General features: G+C 44.3%; 2 protein-coding genes across 18 annotated transcripts in view; one reads left to right on the forward strand and one right to left on the reverse strand.

Annotated features, from left to right (window-relative positions):
• The window catches only part of RAD51B (RAD51 paralog B), a 400,405-nt gene that overhangs the window by 152,505 nt on the left and 226,326 nt on the right, over positions 1-21,574 (reverse strand). The window contains exon 10 of one of the 17 annotated variants that reach the window (XM_082225638.1): positions 14,991-15,094. The exons of the other annotated variants lie outside the window; for them this stretch is intronic. Within the exon in view, the coding sequence (XP_082081764.1) occupies positions 15,072-15,094 (23 nt within the window). The 3' untranslated portion in view covers positions 14,991-15,071. Of the gene's footprint in view, positions 1-14,990; positions 15,095-21,574 lie in introns of those variants that run through there. 17 annotated transcript variants of the gene reach the window in all.
• Positions 1-21,574, forward strand: part of LOC309534852 (uncharacterized protein) — a 250,741-nt gene that overhangs the window by 148,151 nt on the left and 81,016 nt on the right. The gene's annotated exons all lie outside the window — the stretch shown is intronic.

Here is a 21,574-nt window from a genome sequence, read left to right on the forward strand (position 1 = left end):
AACCCCTCCAACTCTTCTTCTTCGTCGGTGGTGGCGAAGTATTCCCTCCGGAACCTCGCCACTGGCTGGGGTTTACGAGGGAATCTCTGATGAAAAGTTTCAATCAAAACCTCGTCATCTACATCCTCTGCCCTGACCCAGGTGTTTTCCGACTCCGGCTCCCCTTCCCACATTACCAAATACTCTACTTGCTCTCCCTTCCACCTGGAATCGAGAATCTCCGCTACATGGTAGCTGTGTTCTTTTTCCTCCATAGCTGGTCCCCTATTGACCCTCCCCTCTCTGTCCCCTATATACGGTGACAGCAACGACCTGTGGAACACTGGGTGCAACTTCATGTGGTTCGGTAACCGGAGTCTGAAAGCCACTGGGTTGACCTGTTGCGTGACTTCAAATGGGCCCAGCCTTTTGGGTCTTAACTTCTTACAACCTCCTTTGAATGGTAACCCTTGGGTGGACAGCCACACCTGGTCCCCCACCCTAATGCTTTCCCCTTCCCTTCTGGTTTTGTCTGCCTGCCTCTTATATTCCTCCTTCGCCCTGATTAAATTAAGTTGGAGCTGGCGATGGATCGCTTCCATTTCTTCAACGAACTGTTCTGCGGCTGGAACGCTCCAGTTCTCCCCTTCCCCCCCTGGGAAGGCTCGGGGATGACACCCGTGATTAGCCAAAAAAGGGCTCATCCCCGTGGACACGTTCTCTGCATTGTTGTAGGCAAATTCTGCCAACGCCAGCTTCTCCACCCAATCATTCTCTCTGTCATTCACATAACACCTCAAATATTGCTGGAGGACACCATTAGCTCTTTCCGCCTGCCCGTTGGTTTCTGGATGACGGGCAGTAGAGAAATTCACCTCTACATGCAATAAGCTCATGAGCTTCCTCCAGAACCTGGAAGTAAATTGTTTCCCTCGGTCAGAAACCACCCTCAGGGGGGCGCTATGCAGCCTAAACACATTTTCCACAAACAATTTAGCGGTTTCTTCCGCTGTGACCGCATGTGAGCAGGCTATAAAGTGGGCCATCTTGGTTAACAGGTCTACCACAACCATGATGGCCGTTTTCCCTTTGGACCTGGGCAGATCAGTCATGAAATCTATTGCCACTGCCTCCCATGGCCTTTCCGGCGTGGGTAGTGGTTCTAATAAACCTGCCGGTGCCCGCCTCTCCCCCTTGGCTCGTTGGCATTGGTCACACCCTCTCACATATTCCCGCACATCTTCCCTGACCTTGGGCCACCAGAATTCCCTGGTAACCAGCCACATGGTTTTGTGTTGCCCAAAATGCCCTGCTGTGGGGCTATCGTGCAGTTGCTTGAGTACCTTTTCCCTCAATTCCCCTTCAGGTATGTATAACGCTCCCTTGTAGTACAACGCCCCGTTTCTCTCCTCAAAACCCCCGGGTTTGTCTCCCTCCCTCCTGAGACCCCTGAGTTTGTCCTGGGCGTATTCATCCTGCACCGTTCCCTCTACCAGTTCCCTTTGCCCCACCAATGCCGCCCCACACACCCAGCGGTCCTCGGGAATGACATGGGTCTCTTCGGGTGCACCCTCTCCCTCCAAATATTCAGGTTTGCGTGAGAGAGCGTCCGCCCTAACGTTCTCCGGGCCTGGTACGTAACAAATCTCAAAGTTAAATTTGGAGAACTCCTGGGCCCATCTCAACTGCCGTTGGTTGAGCACTCGCGCAGTTCTCCAATACTCTAGATTCTTATGGTCCGTGCACACTTGCACCTTCTGTTGTGCACCAATTAGCAGGTGCCTCCATCTCCGGAAGGCCTCATGAATCGCAAGAAGTTCCCGGTCGTACACCGTGTAGTTCCTCTCAGATTTGTTCAGCTTTCGCGAAAAGAAGGCACACGGTCGCCACTCTGACCCCTCCTTCCCCGGCTGCAGAAGAAGCACCGCCCCTATGGCTCTGTCAGAAGCGTCTGTTTCGACCCTCAGCTTTTTTTGTAAATCCACATGTAGAAGTTGTTCATCAGAGGCGAAGGCCCTTTTCAGTTCCTCAAACGCTCGCTCCGCCTCCCCCGTCCAAACAAACTTCTTTTTACTGCTGAGACAGTCCGTGATGGGCGCCGTCAGGTGGGCGAAGTTTCGGATGAACTTACGATAAAAGTTTCCAAACCCTAGGAACCTCTGCACATCCTTCTTGGTCTTGGGTGTTTTCCATTCCAGGACCGCTTGAACCTTGCCGGGGTCCATGGCCAACCCCTTGTCTGACAAGCGGTACCCCAGGAATTCCACCTCCTTGGTATGAAACTGACACTTCTCCAGTTTCACCCACAGTCTGTTGGCTTGCAGCCTGCTCAACACTTCTCTGACGTCTCTCACATGTTGCTCCTCATTCTCCGAATACACCAACACGTCATCTAAGAAGGCCACGCAATTCTTGTAGAGCAAAGGCCCCAGTACGTGGTTCATGAAGGCTTGAAAACACGCGGAGCCTGTTTGTAATCCAAAAGGCATAACGAGGTATTCAAATGCCCCCAAAGGGGTGAACATGGTGGTCTTCCATTCATCCCCTTTCCTTATACGTATCAGGTTGTACGCCCCCCTTAGGTCCAGCTTTGTAAAAATCTTTCCTTTTCGCACCCTGGTCAAAATATCATCAATCCTGGGCATAGGAAAAGCCGCCGGCTCTGTCACTGCATTTAACCGCCGAAAGTCACATACCAGCCTCGGCTTGTCCGTGTTTTTTTTATCCACAAAAAACACTGGGCTACCCCCCGCTGCCTTGGACTCTCTGATGAAGCCTCTCTTCAGGTTCTTGTCAATGAACGCTCGCAACTCCTGCATTTCCCTGTCTGACATGGCATACAACTTGCCTACAGGAAGCTGTGCTCCAGGGAGTAAATTGATCTGGCAATCAAAGGGCCTATGCGGGGGTAGTTGGTCAGCTTCCTTCTCGCTGAACACGTCGCTGAGATCAGCATACTGTGGTGGCACCTTCCCCTTCCCCATTACTTCAGTCCCTGCCAGGGTGGCTTGGGCCCCTGCTGACCCCTTTTCCCCCCTGCAGTGTTCTAAGCAATGTGCTGAACCGAAGGAAACCACTCTTTGATGCCAGCCCACCAGAGGATCATGTAAGGCTAGCCAGCTCATTCCCAAAATAATGGGAGCGCCTCCCAAGGTGGCCACATTAAACGCTATCAGTTCTGTGTGCCTTGCCACCCTCATTATCATTGGGACGGTCTGCAAGCTAACTCCTCCTCCCAACAGTTCCCTGCCATCGATCGTGGTCACCTGCAGGGGGTTGCTTAAAGGGATAGTCTGTATCTGATGTTCAGCAGCAAACTCCTTGCTCATAAAATTGCAGGAGCTGCCTGAGTCCAACAGCGCCTTTATTTTTAGGGGGTGTCCATTTTGCAGCTCTAGCGACACTTCAATCACTAGAGCAGGTCGAGGAGCTTCTGGCACGGGCACTTTCACTGCTCTTTGGCCTGGCTGCAGTGCCCTGACGTTGGCAACCAGGCGTTGGCTTTTACCTGCTCCGTTTCTCCCTGCTCTCCCCCCTCAACTGCTCCCACCATCCCTTGCCATTCCTTCCTCTGGGGGCAGACTCTGGCAAAGTGGCCTGGCTGTTGGCAGAGATAGCATTTCCGGGCTCCCTTTCCCTCCTTCTTCGCCCCCTCACTGGGCTTTGAAACTGCGCGCGCGCGGGCTGTTCCGATTTCCATCGGCTCTGCCGGCGGGAAAGCTGGCTCAGGAATGTCTGGAATGCGTAACTCCTTCCAACGTTCCCCTCTCCCTTCCCGCCTCTCCAAGGCTCTTGCCTCCTGGCGCGCTCCAATGGTCAGCGCAGATTTGGTCAGCTGATCCATAGACACCGCCCTGGGGCTCCTGGACAGCTCGTCTTTCACAGCCGAAGAAAGACCTTCTTCAAATAGCATCTGAATGGGTGCTGCCGATAAATCCCACCCCAATCTGTGAATCAGCATGGTAAATTCAGTCCAGTACTCACGGACAGATCTGCTTCCCTGCTTGCAAGCCATTAGCTGTCTGCGCACCACCCCTTCCTCAATATCGCTGGAAAACATGATATCCATTGCACGAAAGAATTTCATAGTGTCCTTTAGGATATCGTTGTGCGTTGCCATCAGGGGTCGAACCCAGTCCCGCGCCCCCTTCTCAAGATGCCCAATTACGAAAGCAACTCGCGATTCCTCATCAGGGAACTCATCAAACTGCACATTCAGGGCATATTGCATCTCGGTCCTAAAGGCATGGTAATCCTTGGGGTCCCCCCCAAACTTCTGCACCAATCCTGGTACCTTTCTGGGGAACTGAGTGGTTCTCCCCTTTTTGTCAGCATCCTGAGCCCTTCTCTCCTCGAGCCTCGCCGTCTGCAGCGCAAGTTGGACCTCCAGAGCTTGATACCTTTCTTCCAAGCTTGGACCAGCTCCAACCCCTGCCTCTCCGGTTCCGGCTGGGTTGCTCATGATGCTTTCTCCTGCACAGGCAGCGTACAAAGACTGTCAGACTGCTGTCAGGGGATGATTAGCTGCTTGTGCTTAAAATTGTGCCCCTTCAGAGTTTGTGCGGCCCCACAAACCTCTGTGTGTGACAGAGCTCCTCAGACATGTCTGCTCTAGTCACTAGTAGAGTCTGACAGTGGCTGCCTGCGGAAGCGTTTCCAGCAAAGAAGTTCCTTAACGGAAACGCGTCTCCTGGACTCACGACGTGGCAGCTTCCGGCGAAGCATGGGTCTCCCTGCAGTTGCTTCTGACCCCTCCCCGCTATTTTCGCTGGATGTGTCTCTCACCCCTTTCTCTCCCCTGCTGTTTCCTGCCTGGGCTGCTGCGTCTCTCTCAGCATTACTGAGATCCTCCTCCAGAGACCCCTCGCTCCCCCTCCTTGTCCCTGCTTTAGCTGCTGACTCTCTCCCAGTCTCTGGGAGCCCTACCAACTCCCTTTCCTCTGATGTCAGTTCCCTGACATTGGAGTTACATGAAACTTAGCAGTTGGACAATTTAGGTAGCCAAAAACTACAACACAGGCTTTGGGAGCCGAGATGGGAGTGGGCCAACTTAAAGTTTCTCCAAAATGCCTTATCCAATGAGCTAGAGGGAATCTCCCGGTCCTTCCTGAGGTCTAAAAAGGTGGAGTAGGAATCTCTGGTGGGAAACAGTTCATGGAGCATTCTGCATCACTATGAATGGACCACAGTGGGCAACTCAAGCGTCTTGAAGGAAGACAATGAAAAAAGGAAGTTCAGTAACTACCACCCTTTCCAGAGCTATTTCCATCTACAGGGTTTGTGCAGTTTTATAGTTTAGAAAGCATTTTAGGATGTGCAAGTAAATGACATACACAGTAATACCACTTAATATCATATATTCTTACTCTGGGACTGTGGCATTCAGTACTGATGAATTTTCTGTCTGGTAGGGGGTTTGGGGATTTAGAGATCAGATAACACAATAATGAAAACACAGTTCTCTGCACAGAAGAATCCAAGAGGCTGCATAAAGCAATGTTCCCCCTCTGTCTCTGGGGCTTGCAGCAACGGAGGACCCAAGCCCTCCAATCCAATGTTTTTCCTTTCTTTTCAGGAGCCTGTGATGTATGGAAATTTGGGGCTCTGATTCTTTCAGCTCCAGCAGGCGGTAAAGAAGCTAAAGGAAAAATGAAGGGAGAAATCTGCAGATGAAAGTCTGAGGCTGTGTTTTCCTTTCCAAAGTGCTGCTATGTTCCCATAAGCTTGTGGCTTCCTGCATCCTGCTGCAGTATTAAAAAAGATCCTTTCTATGATATCTTAAGAGGCAAATGTCCAGTACTAACAGGACGCCTTTTGTTCTCTTCATTTCTAAGTGGACTTTAACCCAGTTACTACAGAGTGAGTCACTGTATAAACAAATAAAACAAAAGCTCTTCTGTTTTGTCCCCCTGGACAGGTCAGGGACACATTAGGCTCTGCTCTGACCCTCTTTGCCTCATAGAAGCAATAACTAGGGATGGCATCACTAAACAAGAAACATGCTTAATTGCTGTTCTTTTGTAGATACATTTTTTTAAAAAAAAACACCAACACCTAAATGTATCCCTTCTAATTTCACCATTGTTGATATTCCAACAGAGTTAGGTTTTTATTAAACCAACTAACATGAGATAAAGTTACTCAAACAAAATGCACAATTTTAGGAGATGGAAAAATTTGTCTACATTGAATTTGAGTATGGAAAAACTTGCCCAGCAAATGTTGCAACAGATCTGTCACAGAACTGTCAGTTAAAACTGAACCCAAAATTAGAAAATTGAGCTATTTTCCTAGGAAAAAAATGCTGGCTCAGAATGGATAGGGGTTGAAAAAACTGGAGACGGAAAAGAGTCCTTTTTGGCTGCAAGCTAAAGGAAGACAAGTCAAAAGGGTGCTTTAATAAGAACCCAGGGAATACTGTGGGCTCCCTGTCTCCATCCTACTTGATAAAAATGCCTTATTAAGGCTGATATTCTAAGCTATTCCACCTGGGGTATACCTCATGGACAGGACATATATGCATATGATTGGGCTGCAGCAAGGGTGGGGAAATGGATCTGGCTGGTGGGCCAGATCACTATGTCCTTCATGGGCCAAATCCGACTGGTGGGTGTGGCTGCCCATTTGTCAGTCACCTGGATGTCAGCTGACCCTTTTGTGTGCTCACTGTGTGAAATCAAATCACCCAGGTAAATGCACAACCCGCAAAATGATTTTCAAAGCCCTCCACAAGACCCAGCAGTCACAGGTTTTGCAATCCCCTTGCACAGTGAGAAACAGGATACTGATCTGGATTAAATTTTGGTCTGATTCAGGAGAGCTCTCCTTCTGTTCTACCAATTTCAGTACTACTCTGAATGATGCATAACATTATAACATAACATGGTATGTGTTGCTCTGGTGCAGCTGAAGGTGCAGCCCACCTGCAGCCCTTCATGATGATGTCACAGCAAGGCTTACAAACAAGCTGCTGATTATTCCTTTCCTATGAACTGTGGCCCTTGATCTTTGTGTTGAAAATACTGTGTACTAGCCAGAAGCTGATGTTGAAATTCCAAATCACTTGCTCGGTCCTGTTCAGTCAGAGACTGGTTGAATTAGAGATTCCATTCAGAACTGAATACATGCAAGCAGGATGCTTTACATTCATCACATGCTCAAGTGTGACACCCCCTTCCCCAGTTAATAAACATATTAGCAGGCATTTTGGAAACTCGTTGGCTTTGGGGGGTTTGAAAAGTCTGGCAACAGATTCTTCTGGAGCGAAGCTTATCAGACAAACTTGCTGCTAATTTTAGAGCTATACTTTATTTTCGTCAAGACATCTGGCCAAGCCTGGTTACACCAATGGATTATTATTTTCCCTATGTGAGCACAGAGGCCTGGAGAAAAGGGATAGCCTTTTTACAACTATTAATTGGACAACGAATGGCGGTGTAACTGTAAAGGCCCATAACAAGAATAACCCCTTTGTATGCCTGGCTTGTTTCCCACATTTCAAAGGCTACTAAGCAGCAGCATCTTTGCCCCTGGGTTACGGAGAAGGGACAGCCTTGTGCTTATTATGGTGGCTTTCCCTAATGATCTGAAACATTTTAAAAAATGCACACAGGGATGTGCATGTTTAGAGCTTCTGCGGCCACAAGGTCAAACACATTTTTTTTTTATTTAAAAAAAAAAACCACCACCGAAAAGTTTGGCCCTACAGTACTGAGGGAGATCCATTTGTCCAGTGTTCCCTCAACCCATCCCCCCACTGCAGTATGAGGCCCTGCTTTTCAACACAATTAAGCAGAGGGCCAATAGGATTTGAGCCACCCTTTCTTCCACTTGGCTTCACTGCTGAGAAACAGCCTTGGTCGGCAGGGAGGTGGGAGTACTGTCTGAATAGCCTCTAAGCATTCATTATCTGGCTCCTAATTACACGGCCGACATACTGTTGCCTCTGCCTACGTGGGAACATTGCATCACATTAATCAGCAGGGGGATATGCCAAGATGAAAGGGCCTCCTTGTATATGCTCTTTGCTGTGGAAAGCGGGGATGAGGGTCGGGGGGGAAAGAAGGAGCTTTATCAAGTCCCTGGGCAGAGAAAACACAGCAGGTGAACTGCAGCTCCATCCCTAGCCCAATTCAGAACCCCAGCTTGAGTTCGCCATATTCCCATACTGGCCTCCAAAAGTAATTCACAATCCTACTTTTAGTGAATGTGCGCTGCCAAGGTTATGGGACCAATAGTCCCAGAGGCCTCTGGAGAAAAGTTAAAGTACAGGCGCCAATAAGCCAGGCTCCTCACGCCACCCCTACAGAGTGGCTGAGCCTTCCTTCTGAGTCAGAGTGGAGTTGACTCTTCAATTCTTTACTACACAAGAACCATGAGAGGAGACATTCATCAACTGTGAATGCACCTGTGTAGCATGAATGAAAGAATAATAAAAAGCCCGGCTGCACCATCTTGCTTGCTTCCCTATTATTAGCAAATTTTCCAAGGTTTAAGGTGGCTTGAGTTAATAATTTAGAACAAAACTTAAATAATACAGAAAACACAGGTTTAACGGCACCAGAAACACCCAAATGGACTAACCAGCCAAACCAAAAGCTAGACATAAGAAATATAGGTTTGCTGTTTTGTTTTTAATTATTTACTTGTTTTTGTCCTGTATTTTATTCTGTGAACCGCCCTATGTCTTACAAAGAAAAGCGGTAGATCTAATAAATAAATCTAATAAATAAGTAAATCTAATAAATAAAAAATAAATTAAATAAATCTTGTCCCGCAGCCTGTTCTCACAGTGGACCAGCCCATGAGGAGCCAGCAAGCAGGACCTGAGCACTACAGAGGTCTCCCCACTTGTGCTCCCCAGCATCTGGTACTCAGAGGCATACCACCTCTGATTTTAGAGTTAATATATAGCCATCATGACCAGTAGACTCCCATGAATCTACTGACCAGTATCTCCCATGAATGTGTTTAAACTGCTTTTAAAGCATGCTTTTCTTGTAAACTTTTGAAGCATACAGTGGTACCTCTGGATGTGAACGGGGATCCGTTCCAGAGCCCCGATTGCGTCCAGAAGCGAACGCAAACTGCATCCGGGCGTGCGCGGGTAGCGATTCGCTGCTTCCACGCATGCGCTTGATGTCATTTTGACCGTCTGCACATGTGCGAGCAGCGAAACCCGGAAGTCATGAGCTCCGTTACTTCTGGGTCGCCACAGCGCACAACCCGAAAATACTTATCCCGAAGCTACTTCAACCCGAGGTATGACTGTACTTTGCTCTTCCCCTAGCATGTTCTCATTTGCTCACCTAAAAAGCCCCAAACATTGACACTTTCCCTCAAAGTAGAGTTGTTCTAGAACCTTGATCCCTTTTTTTTGTACCAAAACATGCTCAACAAAAGTATTACTTGGCTAACAATACCTATTCCTAGTGCACACAGCATAGCAGCCTTGAGCTTTGGAAGTTTGAAATTAGACCCCGGATATCTCTTTATGACATTTACCGGTATATTTCACCTTTCTTTCAGGGACCTCAGTATGAAATATTTATACACACACACAGACATTACAAACAGCTTCAGGAGGAGGAGATTCAGAATAGAAATGGCATGCTGGAAGCAGTGAAGTGCCCCTCCTGCTATCAATACCACCTCCTGCAACTGTTTTTCATGGGGAAGGCATCAAGTCTCCAACACACACGTGTACACATAACATAAACTTAATCCTGCACCGATGAACAGTGTATGTCCCCCCCTCCCCATATTTGAAAAAGTTGGGGATTATTTGGGGGGGGATCTATGTAACACAAATGTTCTACAGTAAGGCACAAAAAACAAATGGCAAGAAACTCTGATAAGTTACTGCTACAAAACCCTCCATATAAAAGTTCTACTTGAGAAGAGATACCATTTAGTAAGTATATTTCTAAGCACATTTGTTAAAACATGTGGAGCTTCCTTTTGCTGAAGAGTGAAACCATTGGTCCATCTAGCCTACACTGCAAGCTGTTCTCCATGGTCTCATGCAGAAGTTCTTTCACCTGCTACGTGAGCCTTTTAGTTGTGTGACGGGTGAACAACTTGTGGCCATTTAGATAGTGCTAGACTATAATTCCCAGCATCCCTCATCACTGACCATGCTGGCTGAGGCTGTTGAGAGTTGGAATTCATCACATCTCGAGAGTCTCATCCCTATTTTAATGGGTGATGCCAGTGATTGAAGATGAGCTCTTCTGTGTGCAAAGCATATGCTTCACCACTGACCTTTCCATCCTCTACAGCAGAGTAGATCCCCCATCCCTGCTCTAGAGTCCTTCCAGCAACAACCGCACAGAACATTGCCTGTCATCCCATATGCTATTTAAAAAGGGCTCTGACAGCTAGCTCTTCATTTACAGGTTAGATCTCCCAGTCTGTTCAAATCCCATCACTATTTATATGTTAATACTGTTCTCTCATAAGCTGTAAGGTTTTTTAGGACAGGGAAGAAAACTAAATCATATAAATGAAATGTCAGCCAAGGAAGCAAATACACAAACTAGTGTGAGCCAAAATCCTTTAGCAAGCAAGTCAAGGTTCTGGACCCCAGGGAGCTGGGAGAATTCATCTTCAAGAGTGAAAACTCAAGAAGACCTTTGGTATGATGTCTCTGTAAAAATAAAGTTTCGTGTTCTTTGGCTTCTCTGCTTATGTGCTGTTTCGGTGTTATTGGAGACAATGTTCTTGGACTAGACCTCATAGCTTGGCATCTTCTGCTGGATCCCAGATATGGAACTATCCCCCTAGCAGTCTGGTCTAAAAGATTCAAGCAAGGACTAGGAAACTAGAAATGCCTGAGTTCTAGTTCTGGCTCTCAGCTGTTTGGGTACTCTGTTCTTCACACTCTTCCCCAGTAATGGGAATAATACTGTGCAGGCAGAAAACTGGCTAATAAGCTGTGCTTGTAATGTGCATTTAAAATGTGGTAATGGAGTTCTGAAGCTTGATTTCATTTCATCAAGCTGAACAAACTATTGGCTGTACTACAGTTGTTCCTCATTCTGAGAACATGGAATGCTTCCTCAAACAGTAATATCTTGATTCCTAGTGAAACGTGCCAAGTTTACTCTGAGAAAACTAAAAAGCTGGGCCATTTGGAATTCCACAGCCAAATTCATATTTGCAAAGAGAAATTTGCCTTGGAGAAGTGGTGGTGGGGAGATTCTGTGGTGGAAGAACCACCACTCCTTCAGCCCTGCTGTTTACTCTGGCAGGGCAGAAAGTAGGGATTCAGCTCTCATAATTTTCTGTCCTTTCCTGTCCTTAAAAAAATCCCCTTCCATTGACACCAATATGGGGAGGGAAATAATAGTGCCAGCTCCAGGCTGGCATAGGGTTTTTTTGCCTTTTTCAGGAGCTGTTGGGGGAATGAAGGGGCTTTAAATCCAATGCATCCCATTTTTGTCTCCACCACCCTGAAAATCATCACCAGCATAAGTGGTGAAGCTTTCCATGGTCATACTAGGATGCCTCCACCCACAGAGAGGGCAGTCTGTCCTTAGCTGCCCTGTGAGGGAGCAGGATTGCTCCCTAAATGTGCCTAATTTTCAACAAATGGTTAGAATTTTAATTCAGGCAGAAACTGAGTTTAGGGATACTTTTATATGTGACACTGAATTGCTCCATTCCTGTCTGCCACTTTTACATGAGGAAGTGTTTGAAATACGACTACCTGAAAATTCTAGAAGTTACCAATCCAGCGAGAAGATTTACAGTTTATAGCTGGTAAAATAATAGAAGCCACAACATATACCACATATCTCTTCTCACTTCAGCCTGGGAAAATCTGAATTGAACTATGTTCTGACAATAATAAAATTATCCTAGCTCTTCTTTGGGAGACAAACACATTCCAGATTTGTGGGAATTCTGAAGGTCTGGGACCATAATAATGGGAAAAGCTTAGTTCCATAGTAAGCATCCCCAGAGTTGGGTCCACTGCAGAAGGAACAATATCTAAGCAGTAAGCCCGTTGCAGTACTTGTCCATTTTCGTGTAAAGGCATCAAGCATTAATCCTTGGGAAATAGGTATGGATTCAGATATTATTCTGAAACACTGTATCAGGATCAGCATTCGAAGAGTTTAGAATGTTCTTTTCTAATCTTTAAATATGTATGTGTATGTATACATTTCTCTCTCTCTCCCCCCATAGATAGTTGCTGCAGTTTGCTTAATTCTGATGCCCCCTTTTCAAGTTGTTACAAATTGTGGCAGCTACACCAACAGGCAACAATTAATTCAACTGATATTTACTTAAAATTCTGGTCAGGTTGAAAGTCAACCAACAGCTATGTGAACAATCTAATCTGGCCCAATGTGCATGTGGGCCATGCTGCAATGTTCATGTTTACAATTTATTATGCACCCAGAGAATGCACCAATTTAGTTTATATTTACTGATGATTGATGCCTAACCAGAATTGTCTTAAACTAGTTTATCTCCTATTGAAGAGCAGAAGACTGACTAAATCATATGGAAACAATTATTTTCTGGATGCAGTATGAAACCACATATTCTATACTGACATGTTAATAAATAAAGATAAGTCTTGGCTTGAAAGGCTAAGAAATGCAAACTACATAAGAGGATACCTTTTATTGGACTTATTTATTTCTTGCCATTATTTGAACAAGGAGATTAATTTATATTGGATAAAGACTACCTTTATATGCATGCTCTACTACACTTCTGCATTTAATATCTAGTACTGTAATTAAAATCAGTTTAAGAGATAAAAAACTAGGTAAGAGGATAGAGTTTGTTGGTCAAATGGCATGCAAGCTCTTGAATGAACAGAACTGAAAGCTAGCACATTCCTCCTCCATTGGAAACTCAACCAACAAACTTTACCTGCTTTTTAATATGATTTTAATTACTTTTAAATAACTGTGGAGGTGTAGTACAGCAAATGCGGCCCTCCAAGTAACTCTATCTGGCCCTTGGAACCCTCTCCAGGTCATGCCTCCTCCCCCCAGTCTATGCCCCACACCAGCCAACCTGAATGCTTTTACCCGGCTGGTATTTGTCCTTGAGCTGTGATAATGCCTCTTGCTTGCCATATGCATGTGTAGGGTGTGTGGAGAAATTCCTGACTTGTGTGTGGTCTCCTGTACAGACATATCTGTTGCTCTGCCCACTTTTGCCTTTGCTCCCACATACCATTGGCATGTGGCCTCCGTAACATTGCTGTGAGACCATTTCTCTTGGCAGAAAAAAGGTTGCTCACCCCTGTAGGAGATGATGCAGTTAAAGCCACAGTCTTTATCCAATACAAATTATTCTCTAAACTCAAATTATGACAAGATGTGCCATGTGCTGATGGAGACATAATGGGCCAAGATCCCCCATCGCTGGTCAAGTAATCAAGAGGGCACAGGGGGTCTGCCTGCTCCCTTCCCCTAATCTCGCTCCCCTCTTGCCTGTAGAGTCCATCATCCACCTTAACCATAATTGAGCGTTATTTCAAAACTGATATGAAACATGATGAATGCTAGGATTAGTTCACTTTAAACCAGAGACTTCAAGATAGCTTAACACTCAGGCTTTATGTCCTTGTTAAAAGCAAAACCTGTAAGGATAACCATGGTTGTTTGAAATAACTTAACCATGGCTAAGGTGAGGATGAAAAATTTGGGCCTGACAGGGAAAGACTGGGGGAAGAAACCTACAGGAGCTTGGATTATTCCCTGCAAGATGGGTGAAGAACTGGAAGGGTTACAGCTAGGAATGAGACTGTTTACGTCTGCTTTTAGGAATATCAGTTGAATAAAAATGTGGACAATCTATGAGAGAATATTCCTGAACTTCTGAGTATACATATTTAATGTGTGTGTTGTGGGGGTGGGGTGTTTCTGTTGTGTATATGTCCGCACAATCCAGAGAGACTATGTGGATCCACTTCATAGGGATATGTCTGCCAGAACATTAATAAGGAAAGGGCAGGAATGTAATCTTACATAATTCATTGCTGCTGAGAAAGGAGAGAGGGTGAATGGAAAAAACAGTTCATAAAGATGCCAGTGGTCTCTAAGCAGAAACAGCTGTTGAAGTCTTTTTTTTTTTTTTAAAAAAAAGAGGTCAAGCCTTCAGCAAAGCCAGCAACAGGAAAGCCTGCAGTTGATCATTTCTACCTTCATCTACCCTATGGGCTGTGACCCTTGGGATCAATATAGCTGCTGATGCAATAATTTACAAAATGCACTGAATTCATTTTCTGAAGGTGGGATGAAGGCACAAGATTGGGGATTCAATAGTTGGTAAAAACATAGTAGTGTATTCAGAGATAGTTGTAAAAGTGCTAAAAACAGAGGGAATAAACAGTAGAAAACCCACTAATCTACTCCAGGGATATCCAACAGGTCGATCGCGATCTGCTGGTAGATCTCTACGATGTTTTTGTTGATCGCAGTCGATCATTGGCCCCCTTCCGGCCCCTCGCCCCGCCCCCCACTGTTGGAGAACAGAAGACGGAGTTTACAAACTGAGGCTGTTCCCCCCCCCCCGTGATCCTTGTGTGAGTTGCTGTTTCTCTTTCTCCCCAAAATACTTTTAAAATGTTGCATTCCCTCTCCCTAAAATAAGCAAAGCAATTCCAGCCTCCTGAACCCCTTCTCTAAAAATCCCTCAACAACTGTGACCTGAACCCCAATAAAATGTGGCTTTTCCCTGAACCCCTAAAAAACAGGGGTAGATCACTGCCAGTTTTTAATTCTGTGAGTAGAACATAGTCTCTTGGAAGTTGGCCACCCCTGATCTACTCCATCCTAGAGCTGTCCTTTCCAGTGTTCTATCCAGCCTAATGTTAGATGTGTTAAATGAGAGTTTTTTCTCCACTTTCCCTGGGACACTGCATTACCTGCAGGATCTCCCTTTGCTTCCTCCATGGCGGCTCTCCCTCTGTAATATTTAATTCTGTATAATGTTCTCTGTTACCTGTCTAGACATCAATGTTCCTTCCATACAAGCCTCCTTCCTCTGAAGGAAGCTCTTCTCAACCCAGCCTCCAGAAAGGCACCAGTCTTCCCTCATGCTTCAGGACTGCTCTCATTTTTTTAAGTTCCATTCTTCCTTTGCCCTATTTGAACATATGAAAAGCCATGCACATTTTTTAAAGTTTTAAAATGCAGCCTGAGGGGTAGATTCACCACAGGAGTCAACAATGCCCATCCCCCGTAACTGGAGTTTCCCTGCTTGAAGTTTATCATTCTCAGTAATAATAAAAAATACTCTGTGGCTTTACCTACCCGTGAGCAACTGTCAACTATTGCAGTCCACAAGCCCATTCCACTTTATTATTTTTAAATTTTGCTGCATCAATTTTCATTTTTTATTTTGATGCTGTTTTAGATCTGCAAGCCAGCAGCCTCAAAGCTCAGTTGGCACTGGGCCACCTTCACTGAAATTCCTTCCCAAACATTGATTTTTTATTTGGATTGGTTATTTTAAGCAGGAAAAGGGTGTCACTAAATGCTAATTGAATATTCATTGTTAATACTGTCTCCAAACTGACATGTACGCTTTGAATATTTCTCAGTCTGATTACTATGGACCCATATGATGATTTCTTGGCCAAGAACTGTTTCGCTTTACGATCTCTCTTGAGACTTGGATGATTATGACTTGGCTTTAGTTCCAGAGCCATTATAATAGACAAGACCCAGCCTTTCCATGCACTGACAGGAAGGCATGACACTGTCAGCAACTTACAGTTTCTTGATGACATTTCATTTCCTCCACGGGCACACAATTTGCCTTTCAGGCATAGCATAACATTGAAGTGCAAGAACAAACAAGAACCTGTGTGCATCGTGTCATTTCTATCACAGCCTTTCAACTGGTCCCAACAAGTGGGCTAAAAAGTTTAATCAATTTGGATGCATGAAGTCCCTTTTCTACTATTAGTGTTTTTTTGTTAACACAAGAAGCAGTAAAACAACTGAAGTTAACGTTTAAGGGAACTTTTTAACTCGGTCAAAGCTTCTAGAAAATAAATGGAGGCGCCTCTGACATTTTATCTCTCGGATGACAGATTAAAAATAGTCCTTTAGATCAAAGGCACAATGCATTCTTTCTTAATTCTTGTCAAACTTTGCATCAGTCTAGTCTCTGAAGGAAGGAAGGTTGCAATGTCTTGTTAGGTCAGTCATTAAAATCAAGGAACCAGAGTCACCAGAGACCATAAACCAGGGAGAGATTCTGCCATCCATCAGAGAGTATGACTTCTGACCCCTTTAATTCCTTTTCACTCCCCTCCTCACTCCTGTTACCATAAAGGGAGAGCCACTCTGGTTTATGTATAATATCCTGCCATAACAACTAGTAAAAAGCACAGCTCTGTGTTGGCACTGATCCTGCCTTTGTCTGGCTGCATTCATTGTCCATGGGAACATAAACCAGATTAAAAGGGTTTTTAGAGTATAGCAAGTCACAGAGCTTAAGAACTGTTCTGATTCAGGATAAATATACACGTGAAGTGGCCTTTTTTCTAAATAATCTGCAATGAAGACAATTAAAGTTACAGACAGAAAATCTAGCAAATCAAAATTCAGGTTCCTTTAACTTTCTTTAGCAAATGCCTTGATATGTACAGAGAGAGCAAATACACTTGTCAACTCAAAGTACCATACATGTTCATGTGAATGGAAGGGGACACTTTGACTGCTTATGAAGAAGCCAGATGGGAGCTTGTCTGAACTTTTCACTTTAAAACATTCAGGAAAGGGTTTACATTCTCATAGTGTGACCTCAATACAAACGTAATAGAATTTGTAAACTTGGCTGTGTGAATAGATCACAAGCGTTATTTTATTGTGCTCAGTATTTTTTGTATGGATTGAAGAGTGAGTGGCAGAGAGGGCATTCTGAGGTGTTTAGAGGGTGCGCCCCACTTTACGCAATTTCACTTATGCATGTGGGGGCCAGGAACGTAACTCCTGCGTAAGTGGGGAGTGCCTGTATTTTGTTTTCAATACTGTTCCTTGAGAAGATAGTTTCTTATCTCTTACCTTGAAGCTTCCCAAGCTTTCCTTTCCCAAGGAAAAACAAGTCAATTGAGTCCCAGGCTTTGAAGGGGAGGGGGGAGCAGAAGAACACAAATTTTGAAGAAGGCTGACAACTACACTCACCATACATATCCTCCTTGTCTCCCTTCAGCACTCCCCAGTACACACACACACCCCAAATAAGGTACCATGAAACTTAAAACTAGGCTGGGCTGAGCCACTATTGCTTTTCACTTCATCTTAAGAAGGAAACCAAAGCTGCTAAGTCAGAGAATGGATCACTTCCAAGAACCTCAGGAAGGAAGACTTATCAAATGACCCCATCCCAGTGCTGGCTTTTTTCTTTCTGGTGGGGATCTCAGTAAATATCTGGAAGATATCTGGAAGATGCCTGGAAGAGAGAAGCAAGATAATTTGGGGGCCCACACAACACATGGTTTCCGTGGCCTGCTTTTCATTAGTCCCGCTTTGCAGCCACTCATCTCCTGCAAATCTCATCACACCCTGGCAAAGCACCCACAGCATGCTAATCTTTTCATTTAATAGCAAAGCTGCTGTAATCTTTCTTCCTTTTTCCTTCTTAAAGGGCAGACAGTAATAATAATAATAGTAATCAGGCCAAAAAGACCACAGTCCTGTTCCTCTTACTGCTCTCTCCTCCCCAGCTCTTTTTCAAATCTAATACTTGATGCATTCCCATGGTTGACCTGTGCGTGCACACTTATTCTAGCTGATAACTACCAGCTGCAATAGGAAGCTTGTGCTGTGTGCCGTGTTTAAGGGAAGGGTATATCTGGGAAGGGGGGCGGAGAGAAACAGTGTGCACTTCTGAAAATATCTATGCCTTTCAGGAGAATGAAGCTGCCTCACATGGACAAAACAGAAAACATATTCCAGATACCTAAGTCTAAAACTCTTGCTTTCAGCTCTGCCATTATGGGCTTCAAAGGAGTCACATGGAGCAATGTTGGCCTTTTATGTTGAGAAAGCTGAGGAGAGAATGAGGAGAGATCATTCCCCCCCCCCCATGCTGAAGGTTTGACCAGCCTGAGACACAGATCTCAAACTCCAAAGAAGAGTGATTTTGGTACAATGGATTCTTTGTCTTTTATTAGCAAGAATCTTAAAAATGCCCCCACTGTATTATCAAACTGGCAAAACCCTTGGTGTATACTATTGCTGCTGAAACACTACTGAAATTGCTCTGCATGGTGGCTTCCTGTGTATAGGTCATATACAGGCCCTTCTACACACCTTTTGCCAAATACCACGAGTGTTTTATTTATTGCTACTTAATTATGTCACTTAAATTGTGGAGCAGTAATAATTCTATTCACAAAATTTATATACTGCTTGATTATTTAAAAAGTCACAAACCAAAAATCCTCTCTGGTTTACACTATATTTAAAACACACACATTAAAACTGGTATTAAAATATTCAAAAGATTATTAAAATCAACAATAACTAAAAGGAACACATGTAGCTTCTACATCTCTAGAAAGGCTTGCTTAAACAAAAAGGTTTTAATGTGGTACCAAAAAGAGCACAGCCAAGGTGCCTGCCTGATAACATCCACTGTGCAGGTGCTGTGACACTAAAAATAATCATAGGATTGTAGAGCTGGAAGGGGTCACAGTGGTCATCTAGCTCAACCCCCTGCAATGCAGGAATAACAGCTAAAGAATCCCTGACAGATCAACTTCTTACAAGAGCAGAACGAACCTGTAACAGTGCCAGTTTTGAAGATCAAAGCAGTCGAGTGGGACTATCCCTCAAGTAAATTGGTCCCAAGCTGATATGGGTTTTAAATACTATACCTTGGTAATACATCATGCGTATGATTATGATTATTGATGTTGTTAGTACAGTGGTACCTCGGATTACAGGCGCTTCAGGTTACAGACTCCGCTAACCCAGAAATAGTACCTCAGGTTAAGAACTTTGCTTCACGATGAGAACAGAAATCGGGCGGCGGCAGTGGGAGGCCCCATTAGCTAAAGTGGTACCTCAGGTTAAGAACAGTTTCAGGTTAAGAACAGACCTCTAGAACGAATTAAGTTTTTAACCCGAGGTACCAGAGTAGTGTATAGCTTTTGGTGTGGAATTTGTATTGCATTTTTTATATCAATTTTTTTTATTAGGTGATTTCTGTTGAAAGCGGTATATAAATGAACTAAGTTAAATATTTAAGGTAGCTAGTAATAGAGTACAAAGAGGCTGATCGCATGCAATGCATTCATAGGCACAACGTACATGCATGCAGCAATTTCAACCAGATTTCCAGTGACTGCCAAAAGCCCAGTGGTTGACTGAATCAACACTAAGAGAACATCTGTGGTATTCACAGTTACACATTTTTGAGACTGTCTCTCTCTTAATTTTTTTTTTTTACACCAACACACGGGCATGTACGTACATCTATGTTCATACTGTTAGTGCTAACCAGAGACCATTTCCTTTTATTCAGCTGCCATGAAAACAGCTTTCAAGCTGTTCTGCATTCTAAAGGAAAAATGTTTGTCAAGTTGGCAGAACATGCGCTGAGTGCAGGAAGGTGCTTGGAGCTGGTCGTTAACCAAGGTTACACAGGTGTTGCTGCTTCAAACTGCGGAGAAAAACAAATTATCGCTTGTTTGAAGGGGAGGGGGAAAATATAACTCAGTGCTTGGATCCTCCTACAGCAGAGAAGTCTAACCGCAAGCTTGCTTCAGCAATGCTGACATCCTTCAGCCGGCCAAACATCACACTGAAATTCTTTAGTGAGTTGTGGTTTCCAGATTCTGCCATATGCAAAGCTGAGGTCTGCTCAGTTCTTAGAACCAGCTACTATTTGTGTACGTTTTGGTAAACTTTTAGACTCGGCCATGCCAAGGTAAATCTCAGATGCTAATGGGTCTGGGCTTTGGGATATGTTATACAGTCCCGTAAGATTTCACAGCTTTATTTAAAACACTTTCCCCACCCCCATAAAACCAGACACCGTTTCAATATACAATGGAAAACTGGAAAACTGAGTATACTTTAGAAACCACCACATACTTACTCTAACAAAAGTCTGGAGCAAGCCTGGTTCTGTTATTAGTGGAAATGGGCCTAGAGCAAATCATACCACTAAAAGCCTTGAACTCTGTGGACGTTTCGATTTAAGCTGAGCTGCTATCTAGAGAGACTGCTTCTGGCATTCCCTCTTCCATGACAGTGCAGGAAGCAGTCCTGGCAACAGAAGGGATGATGGGCTGTGGGAGAACAGGTATTGACACTCAGTGCTTTGGGGGGGGGGGGCACAGGGTACGCATACCCCTAAATATTTTGTGAATTTAATGGGAGAAGAAACTAATTTTTTTTTTAAAAAAATAGTTTCTTCTCTAGCATGGTGAATTGTCAGTTCCACTGCTACCCCCGATGGCGACTTCATTTCCTGTCATGGTGTTTTCTGAGTCTCAGACGGAAGCGAGTGTTTAATGTGTGAAGTAGGAGCTTGGAATCTAGCACGGTGATTGGTCAGTTTCGTCGTTACTACCTCTGATGGCGGTTTCCTTTTCTTTCCCAGTGTAATGCATATTCTTTGTACTTTTGTCCATTTACTGTATTTATTTTTTCCTGATTTGAACTATAAAGTGGTGATTTTCTTGAGTCAAAATGAGAGTACCCCTAAACATATTTTTTTTTAAGAAAAAAAGCACTGCTGACACCACCCCTCCCAGGAAGATCACAAACTGCTTCCCAAGTTGCTGGAACCACCATTCTCCATCTCCACTTAGCAGAACTGGAAAGAAAAAAGTTCAGTGCCCAACATTAGCCTGTTATTAAGAGTGCACAATCCTTTTTACCCAGCTATATCTGAGCAGCTGATCTTAAGGTACCAAACAAATAAAGTAGCACCTCCAAAGCAGAGGTTCTTTTGAAGTGGCCTCTTCTTTCTCCTCACAGTACTTATTTTTCACTGCTTATGAACAGGAGCTGCAATGAATTTTGCCACAACTTTGTTTACTTAGCACTTCAAAGGCCAGAAGTCTTGTAAATGTCAATATCCTGCTTGCTTAAAAGAATAGAGCAAAGCTGGGTGTGGGGGAGGAGAAAGGAAACGTCTTGTGGTTCAAAATGCAAGGGCACATACAGTAGTAGGGTTTAATTCTTACTCTATCAGTCTTGACATAATGTTGCTCTTTCCTTTGGCGATATAAACAGGAAAGAAAACGTATCATGTTTACCGTTCGCCAAATGGGGGAGGGGAAGGCCATCAGGTTGGGAATGGAAGGTTTTTTTGCGCAGTATTATAAACTTTGTTTTAAACAACACAGAATAAAGTAAGGTTGGGGAAAATGGGACACTCTTGGTGACTCTGTTCAGAATTCCTGAGATTAACAGTATATAAACACAGGCACCATCTTCCTATGCTATGAATATAAGTGGATTTCACTATTCTAAGGCACCTATAATCAGAGATAATTAAACCATTAAGCCTTTGATGTTTGCAAATATTATTGGACCATTATAGTGAAGGTTAAAGAGAATAATAAAATTCCTTATTTGAAAGGTTCTTTTAATAC

The sequence above is a fragment of the Podarcis vaucheri genome (genome assembly GCF_965113315.1).
Source record: "Podarcis vaucheri genome assembly, chromosome: 1".
Taxonomy (NCBI): domain Eukaryota; kingdom Metazoa; phylum Chordata; class Lepidosauria; order Squamata; family Lacertidae; genus Podarcis; species Podarcis vaucheri.